Source organism: Rattus norvegicus, chromosome 1 (genome assembly GCF_036323735.1).
Source record: "Rattus norvegicus strain BN/NHsdMcwi chromosome 1, GRCr8, whole genome shotgun sequence".
Taxonomy (NCBI): Eukaryota; Metazoa; Chordata; class Mammalia; order Rodentia; family Muridae; genus Rattus; species Rattus norvegicus.
Window position 1 is genome coordinate 94,969,243 of NC_086019.1, and position 10,582 is coordinate 94,979,824.

General features: G+C 50.0%; 1 protein-coding gene across 6 annotated transcripts; it reads right to left on the reverse strand.

The window, feature by feature from the left end:
• Positions 1-131: 131 nt before the first annotated feature.
• Zbtb32 (zinc finger and BTB domain containing 32) lies at positions 132-9,311 on the reverse strand. 6 transcript variants are annotated; one of them, XM_063274403.1, is made up of 7 exons: positions 9,175-9,239; positions 2,354-2,499; positions 1,535-1,706; positions 1,256-1,329; positions 1,095-1,163; positions 827-991; positions 132-676 (listed from the first exon to the last, which is right to left on the reverse strand). In XM_063274403.1, the coding sequence occupies exons 2-7, from the start codon at positions 2,364-2,366 to the stop codon at positions 399-401; spliced, it is 771 nt and encodes a 256-aa protein (XP_063130473.1). In that variant the 5' UTR covers positions 2,367-2,499; positions 9,175-9,239; the 3' UTR covers positions 132-398. The 6 variants fall into 6 exon arrangements, with proteins under 6 accessions (XP_063130473.1, XP_017445223.1, XP_017445225.1 ...); XM_017589734.3 differs by having other exon boundaries at positions 1,535-2,499; positions 9,175-9,311; XM_017589736.3 differs by lacking the exons at positions 1,535-1,706; positions 2,354-2,499 and adding an exon at positions 4,116-4,274 and having other exon boundaries at positions 9,175-9,290.
• Between the last annotated feature and the right edge of the window lie 1,271 nt (positions 9,312-10,582).

Here is a 10,582-nt window from a genome sequence, read left to right on the forward strand (position 1 = left end):
GAATTACAACCGTAGCCCCCGGAAATGAAAAGCATGACCCTCGATTTAATGAATAGTGAATGGCCAGCAGGGGCCGCTACAGGGCAAGGGTGGGAACCCCCTAAGCGCAGACGGAAAGTCTGGACTCATCCTGACTGGAGAGCACGAAAACTTTATTATAGCGATAACATTGACAGTCTCCAGTTAATCTTCACCAGGTTACTTGTCCTCAACTCGGACTCTCCAGCTGGCCGAGGCTTCTGCAACTCGTTCATCCGGAGAGGGTTCGTAGCTCCTGTCCCGCAGCTCTTCTGCGGTTAAATTTGCCAGGTCGCCCTAGCGACAGGGCCGGCTGAGCCCTCCTGCCTTTCATTATTTGGTTGGACTCTTGTCAAGCTAGAGAAGCTACCAACACCCGGTCAGGTGGCAGCAGAGGATGTAGGACTACCAGGAGAGATGGAGGCCCGTGTCGGCCTCGAGGAAGAGTAGAGGAAGGTGGAGCGTATGGTCCATCCCGGCGGCAGCCGGCTGGGCGAGTGGCCACGCATGTGCGCCTGCATAGAGGCCAGGCTAGGACAGCCAGCCCTGCACAGAGGGCAGCGATAGGGAGCAGCCCCATGTGTCCTCAGGTGCTTGGTCATGGCAGAGAAATCCCGGGAGCGCTGAGGACAGAGGCTACAGGAGAAGGGCTTCTCTCCTACAGGTGGAAGAGAAAGCCAGAGAAGGAAGAAATGGGCGAGGGTTGCCCAAGCAAGGGGTGCGTCGAGCAATATAGGGCAAGGGAGGAGCTGGCAGACCAGCGATGGAAACAAAAAAGACAAATTCACACTGGGCAGGATGCCCATACCTGTGTGGACTCGGTAATGTGTCTCCATCTGATGCTTGAGTGAAAACCTCTTTCCACAGACAGAGCAAGAATAGGGCCGAGAGCGAGCAGGAGAGGGTAAAGGAGGGTGCTGGTGAGATGGGCAGTTCAACCTGCGTTCTTGACTCACACAGGTTGCCAGAGTGCCTGTGTGGACAGAGGAATGGCACAACCCACAATCCATGTGTCTGAATCAATACAAGGAATTAAGAGCTTTGGTGAGGGAGGCTGCAGTTCTCACTCTACTTACCTGTGTACCCTTGCCCAGACTCTTCTGCCTCCCAAGGGCTGAGTTTTTCAGTGCCCTGAGGAAAAGATCCTGGAAACAGAGAAGTTGGGGCCCTGCTAAGGCTGTACTCCTGGAGCCCAGCCGCTGGGCAGAAGCCCTGTGTGGGATAGTGAGGGGCTTACCTGGAGTGGGGCTAGAGGAAGCCAGCTGATTCTCACTCCAGAGACCTTTGCAGTGGTTCAAGGTCAGTGGGATCCTGAGTGGAGAAGAATTACAGCCGTGGCAAAGCCTAAGAACCTAACCAACTGTAGCCTCTCTTGTGACGAGAGAATATTCTGTTGTCTCCAACTCAGGAAATGTATAATGAACCTAAGATCTGTGGTGCCCTTCCACCCATCACTGCTGCCTTCCGGAGCCACTCCCTCCCTGCCTAGATGTCCTCCTAGATGCCCTTCACTCACCTCTGATCTTGAGGCCAGACCTGCCAGGCCGCAGTGATGGGGGTACTATGGGAGAAAGGAGCGCCATATCTGGACGGCCACAACAAGATGCTCCATAGGGCAGGTTGGCCCTCCCCCAACCAAGGGGCTTCAGCCCACCAGGGCCTGGGAATGAGGCTAGTTAGGAGGGAACCTGGTGGGGAAAGGGGACTAGAGCACCCACGAAGACTCTCCTCAGAGCCCCTGTGACTCGCTCTACCTCGCATGACCTCTGCTTGCTTCGTTTCTGCTCCCCTGTAGCCCATGGAGGCTGGACTGAGTGCCTCCTCTGAGCCCCTCATCCTAGCTCTTCCTCCTGCCATCTCAGGGCTCTCTCCGGGTGCTTTGTGCTCCTCTGGCGTCTCCTGTTCTCTCTCACTACTAGACTCCTCCTCTGGCGTCTGTCTCTCTGCAGGAGCCCCCAGGCCTCTCTCAGAACTCCTCATGAACTCTGACTGCTGGTGCCCCTTCCATCCTGGATCCAGCCCAGCTTCGTGGTTCTTGGCCGCTTGAGCTCTCTTGCACGCCTCTTCCAAGGCCTGTACCCCCAAGGCTCGGGCTGCCTCTTCCAGGTTCCCCAGCTCCCCAGGCTGTAGCTCTACACTCTCGCCATACACAAAGGTCAGAAGCTGAGCAAAGGTGGAAGGGCTGATGCCTTCAACCAGAGCCCACCGGCCCCTGCAACCCAGCCTTGGGCTTGCACCTGCCAGCACTAGGCTGTGAGCCAGGAACTCCTGGCCCCCTACAGTGATCAAGGTATCGCACAGTGCTGGCCTGAGCCTAGCAGCCAGCTGTACCAACCTATCAGAGCCATAGGGGCTGATTAGTCTTGTGGGGGTCTGGGGCATTGTTCCTGGCTAAACTACCAGTTTCACAGGCTCTGAGAGGAAAGCCACAATGGGAGATCCATGGCAGAAAGGGAAGGGAGAAACCGCATACTCTCAGGCCTGTGGAGGGGAAGGGAGAGACAGTGAGTGTCTGAGCTCAGATTGGTGCCGTCTGTCCTGAATGAATCCAATCAACTAAGCCAAAGGCCAGCTGTGGGGATGCCACACTAGCGAATGCACACTGGGCCAGGGGTCAGCTTTGGAGCCTGAAGAGCAGCAGCCAGGCAGTTAGCAGAGGACTCAAGTAGTGATTTAGGGCTGGTATAGTTAGCAAACTCCCTCCCGGCTTAAGGAAGGTTTTGGCTTCCTCAGGCTCTTTTACAGGGAGAGCCTCTGAGCAGCCTGGCCTTTTCCTCTCTGTGCATAAAACCTGGCATTTATGAATGGAGTAAGATGTGACCTCATGAGAGAGCTCAGAAAGCCTTTGGGTCCTCCCCCAACATGAGCCCAGAAAACCAGAGAAGGCATCAAGACAGGTCACATGGCATGAGAGCAGACTCTAGGGTGTCATGCAATTGTCTCTGCAAGACCGAAGCTTCTAGAACACATCCTCAGAGAAGGAAGGAGTCAGAGAAGAGCAGAGTTTGCCATCCAGTGAGTTAAGGAGAGGACTTTAGAGAAGAGTTTTAGAGAAAGAAGGCTTTGAGGCCCGAGGAAGTGAAAGAAAGGAAAGGGAGACTGGAGAAGGGGAAGCTATTTCCTCTCAGCTATTTCCTCTCACAATGAGCATAAAGAGGGTTTGAGTTCTGGTTTTCATAAGTCAAAAAAACAAAGACCCAGAACCTGACCAACAAATCAATACTTTAATCACACATCAAAACCATCATGACAGAGGCCACCCAGAATACTGGAGCCCGAGACAGAAAGAGATAGCCTGAGAACCTTAGCATCTAGCAGGCCTAGCCCTGTGCAGACCCTTCATGAGTAAGCATCATGGTGGGGAAGGGGGAGAGAGGAAGTACTTGGACACCGTGGGGTGAGGGATGCAGGTTGGCAGGGAGTGGACAGAAAGAAGGTTAGAATGGAGGAAAACCTCATATGGGGAGAGACAGTAACTCACCTCTGTAGCTGCCTCGGAGCACCGCATGCTCTCTACTGCTCTTGGGGCTCCTGCCCACCTACCCCCAGCTAGCCCCACCCCTGTCCTCAGTCATCCCAAGTATCAGTCTGCCACAGTCCCTCAGAGGGGTGTGGCTTTACTCTGTCTCTGCTGAAGACCTATGAGAGAGACTACAGATCTACTTTTAACAACCCAGGATGCCTTGCCTCCTCAGCCTAATTCACCTGTGAGTTCCTTAGAGTCAAAGATGTGGACCTGTGGTGACAGGGACTTTGGGATAGTCAGAGTCTGAGCCTCATCTCTGCCATTTCCTTGTTGAGTCACCTTGGGCAAATCGTCCGTCCCTCAGTCACCTCATGCATCGAGTATCATGGGCTCCTTCAGAGGTGGGGGTGAAGATGAAGCACCACGCATGAGGAAGTGGTGTGTGAGTACAACACAGCATTTAGCTACTATTAGTTCTGCGTCTTAGAGGTGGCTATGGCCTGGAGTAGCTGGAGACCATTTCTGATACCTCAGAAGTATAAGGACAGAAACACAGAATTTGAAGCAGAAGGGAGATGAAAGGCCAGGCCTCTCCCCTTTCCCCTGGCTTAGTACACCAAGCCTCACTTACTCTATGAGACTGACCCTTGTCCCCTGGACCACAGCAAAGACTAGTTGTGGGTGACTCAGATCCTCCCAGCAGACTGTGAGGGGGCAACCCCAGGAAGCCTGTGGTGGTCTTCGAAGAGAAAAATCTCCTTTTCCTGGGCTGATGACAAATGACATTTCTCTGAAATCAAAACCAAGGGTTTCTTTCATTTTCTGCTCAAGGGGTCAAGGTCCCTGGAGATTTCCACCTCTTCTGACACCTTTAGCGTGTGTGTGTGTGTGTGTGTGTGTGTGTGTGTGTGTGTGTGTGTGTGTGTGTTTCTGTTTCTCTCTATCTCTCTCTGTCTCTCTCTCTCTCATGCCTTCTTCCTTTGTAGCTCAAACTGGTCTTGACATCTCTATCATCCTGTCTCAGCCAGTGCCACCACACCCAACTTTGGTACTCTTTAATCTGAGGAAGGGATAAAAAAGCCTTTCAGAGTCGTTTGTTTCTTCCTTTCCTTTTTTTTTTTTTAACCATTCTATCAGTCTGATGCATTTGTGGCAGATGTCTAATGTGTCATACAGACAGAGTAAATAATGAGAGGAGAAACAAGCCAGACCTTGGCTAGGCTGCTATGGGACCAGAATCAGCTCAGAGTTTTCTCCCTAGCTCTGGCCTCTCCTAGAGCCAGTAACTGACAGTCAGATCTGCTTTTCTTTCTTGGCTCCAGGATTCCAAGGTGCTCAGCCCAGCCTCCTATTACTCTCCCTCTAGACCTAGGATGCCTTCTCTCCTATGCTAACTTGGGTGCAGGCAGGTGTCACCCTCCTAGATCAGATAGGGTGTGTCTGTGGGTGAGGCTGGTGAAGGGTTAGTAGGGTGGAGACAGGGGAAGAGGAGTCAGAGCGAAAGGGAAAATGCAAATGGCACCCTGGGTTCATCTGCCCCTCTGAACGTCAAATATTTTCCACTTCTGGGCTTCCTAGTTCCTAACATCACACACTCAGGATCATACTAGATACTGCTATGTAAAAGACACACTAAACACTACTACTCCATGTCTAATAGACATGCAAACAAATACAAACCTTCCTCCAGCACAAAAAACAAGAAGTGGGGCAAAGCCACAGTTGTAGAAGGGAAGGCACAGGGGGCTGACAGCAGCTGCATCACCCAATGGAGGAAGCCCCTCCCTTCTGCTGCCAGTGACTCAGCTGCCCCCTTAGTATGCTTTACCCACGGACCACCAAGAACTGGGGCCACCCAAAGGTAGTCTGTGAGGACTGACAGGAGGTTTTCAGGGCACTAAGTGAGAAAAGAGCCAGGGGGTTCCCCACTGAGTAAACAAAAGGCCCCAAAGACTAGGAAACCCCATCTTGCCGCCCACTTGGTGTCTTCCCATAGTAAGGCTATCCCTTAGAAAGAGGGCCCTTCGAGGTATTTTTCAGGGCCCTTTGCACCTGAGCCCTTATGCTGGCGATTTCCCTGGCCTCTTCCTATAGCCATGGAAGAGCAATCGCAGACACTTGGCATTAAGCAATGACAAGAGAAACAGATCCAACTTGCAAGAACAGGGACTCTTATTGTCAGATCCCAGGCCCTGTAGTTGCCTTTATCTCTCCGACATTTAGCCACATCCCCCTGCTGCTCTCCCACTGCCTCTCTGGGATGGAGTTAAGAAGCCCTGCTGCGCTATGGCCTTGCAGACCCTCTCCCTTTGCAACCGCAAGATTAGGTCATGGTTCCATCTAATACCTGGCTCCATGTGCTGCCAGGAGTCCTAGACCACGCTAGACTAAACCACATGGTATAGAACTTCCTGGTACCTTATTTAAAAGCCTAGACAAGTGTGAAAATGCTCTAGGATCAGAAGCCTTTTCCTCAGGACCCCAATTATGTGGTACATGGAGCCTCTCTCCTAAGGAGGGACCTCTCTAGGATTTGAAGGAAGGCTTTCCCTTCATTAAACACCCTTCATTCTGCCGATACTATGACGCTACATCTCCTGTGACGCTCTCCCACTGCAAGACCCAATCACACCCTCAGGGTAGCAAGTTCAGTATCCTAATAAACTCCTTATGAAGGGTGATTTCAAGTTCAATCCTTTCCCAAACAAACTAACCTGCTGCATCTGGCCTCAGTTTATAATGTGTCTCCCTCTCTGAGAAAAGTGGCACTAGCACTCAGGAGGCTAAGGCAGGAGGATTGTGAGTTTGAAGACAACCTGAACAACATAATGAGACCCTGTCTGAAACAACAAAAATGCCCCCCTTTCCTGCTTCCCAGGCTTGCAGACGGCATCATCTCCCAGCGTGGAGTCTAGAACTCAGGGATTAGGGATTAGGACACACCCTGTGTCCAGACAGAAGCTAAAGTGCATAGATTTGTACATAGGAGTGGAAGAGAAATGTGTGGGAAAGGGAGGGGCGATCACCTTACTGTTTTGTTAGTTTGTCATTGTTCTTTGAGATAAGGTCTATAGCCCAGGCTGACCTCAAACTCATGCAACCCCTCCTGCCGAAGCATTCCAAATGCTGGGGGTTCTAGGAATGAGCCATCATCCCCAGCTTTCTCTGATCTCTTTAATTCCTGTATTACCGAGTTAAACTTGAGGTCTGACATTTTATTCCTGCCAGTAGGATTGAGCACTGAAACAATAAAGGGACAATGTGCTTAGTGCTCAGTGCACACGGCCCCGGTGTAAAATCAAAGCTTAGACTGAAATGCAGAACACAGCTTAATGTAACGGGGACTGAGCTCACACTATCACAGCATGCCAAGAGTGGCTGCTTTATGAAAAACGCTCTCTCATCTCCCCTCACCCTTTTTGGTTTTGAGGTAGGATCTCACTGTCTATCAGACTGCCCAGGCTGGTCTCCTGTCAATCCTCCCATCCCAAGAGTTCTGACTGCACGTGTGAACCACTACCCCTCTCCCTTTTCCCAAGTGTTTTAAATACTGAGTCCACTCTCCAAGCCAAGCTGAACAAAATTCAATTTAGAAAAAAAAGTTAGAACAAAACAGCTTCCCAAGAGCACATTTTTCCCCAAATGAAGGCCCACTGGCCACAGTATTTACATGTGTTAAGACCAATTCTCCAAATCTGAGAGGAACTTCTGAGCTGTGCACTGGAGTCAAGTACATCCCACGCATACCAGAGCAGACAGATGCATCTGGTGAATTCCTTTCTTCCCTTAACCCAGCGCATGGGAATAAATAATAAAAGAAAAAAAAAATACCAGCACTCGGTTTAACTCAAGAACAACATATACTCAGTACCTGAGGGAGCTGAACCGGGAGCGCTCACTTTTTGTGGAGTAGCTGACAAAGGAACTGGGCTAGCTGTCAGAAAGCTTAGGTACCGACATCTTCACACTCCCTTCTGAGGTCTTATTATGGGGCTGAACTCTCCCCAAATCCTTAGCCACTTTATGGGGGCTGCTTCAAGACGAGTATTAAATATCACTATTTACCTAAACCCAAGCATAGGGCCCCACCTTGGCCTCCTTGGACCTATGTTCCTCCTTGTGGGCTGAAGAGTCCCAGAGCATCAAGGAAGTACCCACTTGGGTGCTGAGAGAACCCCACTACATACACACACTCATTCACACACATACACACACTCATACATACATAGACACACACAGACTATATTCTGGGAATCCAGAGTCCAGAGTTTACTGGACCAAATGATGCTGAGCCCACACATTAAGTCCAGATAGACCTCAACTGTCCACCCATGAGAGTGGACTATCTGTAAACAGATACACACACTTGAGGTCCTGTATTCACTGGGGATGGATGTGCAGGTCAGTGTATGAGACCTACAGCAAGCACGGGTTAAATGGATAATTTGTGGTCTCGCCCAGAATCCGTACATAAAATGGAGTAAGATCTGCTCTATTCCAATGGTTTTTAGCCCCTCAGGACCTCACCATCCAGACATAGGAGCCCTTTTACATTGAACATTTCAGACACCCATATCATTTCACCTATGAATAAATAAAATGAATCCCACAGAATGCACACACACACCACACTCACACACACACACACACACACACACACACACACACACACACACACTCATACACTCACACACATTTCCTAGTGATTTTCAAGAGCAAACAGACCATGGAAGCCCAATCATGGGACTGTCTTTCATATCTACATTCTGGATGTACCCTGAAGTATTCTGAAGACCTTAACACTACTAAACAGTCAAGTGAAATTAGGTATCCACACACTGCCCCACAAGTTAAAACAACAACAACAAAAGACCCAGTGACCCTGGAATGGAATGCAGGCTCTAATTCCATCACCAGAAGCTGAGGCAGGAAGATCACCAGACCAGGAACAGACTAGAAGTACTCAGCAAGTCCCTGTCGCAACCAAAATTAACAATTTAAAAGATCACAGTGAAGACGTTTCCCCAAAGCACAGAGGATCTCACACAGCTCTCTCCATAGGACAGCACAACTGTGTGCCTGCTCTATACTTAGGAGCATGGGAAGGTTTGGGCACCCCCACATTTTGAAAAGCCAATGATCCAATCAGGAAGTATCAATTCCTATTGGGCTATATAGGTTTGGCTGGGATTTCGAGGCTTTCTCCCAGAACTTCCAGAGAACCACTGGTCACATTGTCCACTCTGGATCCAGTGCTGTAGCACTTCAATGTCAAGTCGGGAAACCAACCATCTATGTGGCCTGGAAAAACGGACATTGATAGTGCGTTTTCAACCTCATGAACATTCACTCCAGTCCAAGCTGGGTCCAAAGACCCCAGAAAACTCGTCAACACGTGCACACCAGTGAACCACAAGCCTCTCCCTCCAGTTGCCTGAGCCAGGCAGTGCTGGTAGCTTTTCCACCTCAGCATAAGCTGCCCTCCGAGACCATAACAAAATCAGAGAGCATACAGTCTCTCCTGTCCAACCTGGGCCCCAAAACGACCAAGAAACACACGACTTAAAGTCATTAACACTCTCTTCTGATCCTCGACGATGTCCCTCGAGGACACCCCTTCCTCTGCCCTAGCATTCTCTGGTCTAGGCCCAATATCAAAGAAAAAAAGGAAGAAAAGCCGTAGCACTCACCAGTTTGGTCTCCTTCCACATCAACCTCAACCACTTTGAGGACAGCTCAGGCAAGAGTGGCCGTTAGAAAGTGGGGATCAACGCAAACCCAGGAGCTCGAGGCTAGCGCGTGCATAGCCTCTAATCCTGAGGCGGACGCTGATTGGCTGCAGCGCTGGCCCTGCGCTTTTCTTATTGGTGCCTGTTTGGTGCTGACCAGCCAGGGAAGCAACTGGCTTCTCCTTGCAGCTGATTGGCTGTGGAACTCGCACCTTGAGTCTGATTGGCCTGAAGATGTGTAAGCCGCAAGGCGTGAAGGTGAGATGCCATGTTGCCATGTAGCCAGCCAACAGGGTTCATTGGCTATGAATTTTGCCCATTTCTGCCCTCTCTACTCACATTTCTATCATGGTTAAAGACTTCGAAGACTCCTTCAACACGAACTTAAAGAAACTACCGTCTTTCCTTGCTATTTGAGCATCTCCAATCTGAAAATTCAAGCTTTCTTCTTAACCCCCTACAATTCCTAATTGCGGAAATTAACAATCTATTGAGAAGAAGTAACTGAACACAAGGAGTTTATGTCTTGATGAATGCAAAGTCCAAATAAATATAGCTGGACATAAAGAACGGAAAAGGTTTTATTTTCTGCAGCAGACGAGGAGAATAATTCTAAGGGAATGTTCTCCATCAAAAGAAGGATAAGGAATTTATTAGGGAGGCTACTCATTTGGAAAGGGTATGTTACTGCTCATGCCCAGTTTGTAGCATAAATTTTTGCCTGAAAATAAAGGGTCCAAAACAAGATAGAGGAGGGGGAGGGGAAGGGGGAGAGGGAGAGGGAGGAGGAGGGAGAGGAAGAGGAAGGAGGGAGAGGGGAGAGGGGAGAGGGGAGAGGGGAGAGGGAGAGGGGAGAGGGAGAGGGAGAGGGAGAGGGAGAGGGAGAGGGAGAGGAGAAGGAGGAGGAGGAGGAGGAGGAGGAGGAGGAGGAGGAGGAGAAGGAGAAGGAGAAGGAGAAGGAGAAGGAGAAGAAGAAGAAGAAGAAGAAGAAGAAGAAGAAGAAGAAGAAGAAGAAGAAGAAGAAGAAGAAGAAGAAGAAGAAGAAGAAGAAGAAGAAAAGAAGAAGAAGAAGAAGAAGAAGAAGAAGAAGAAGAAGAAGAAGAAGAAGAAGAAGAAGAAGAAGAAGAAGAAGAAGAAGAAGAAGAAGAAGAAGAAGAAGAAGAAGAAGAAGAAGAAGAAGAAGAAGAAGAAGACGACAAAGACACTCTGGAGACAGAGTGCCAGACCATCAGACCATCAGACCATCCAGGGCTACGTGAGACACTCTCTCCCTCTCTTCCTTCCTCTCTCCCTCTCCCCCTCCCTCCCTCAACCCTATCTCTCTCCCTCAGGGCAAGAAGGTGCCCTTAGAAGACAGGTGTTAGATCCA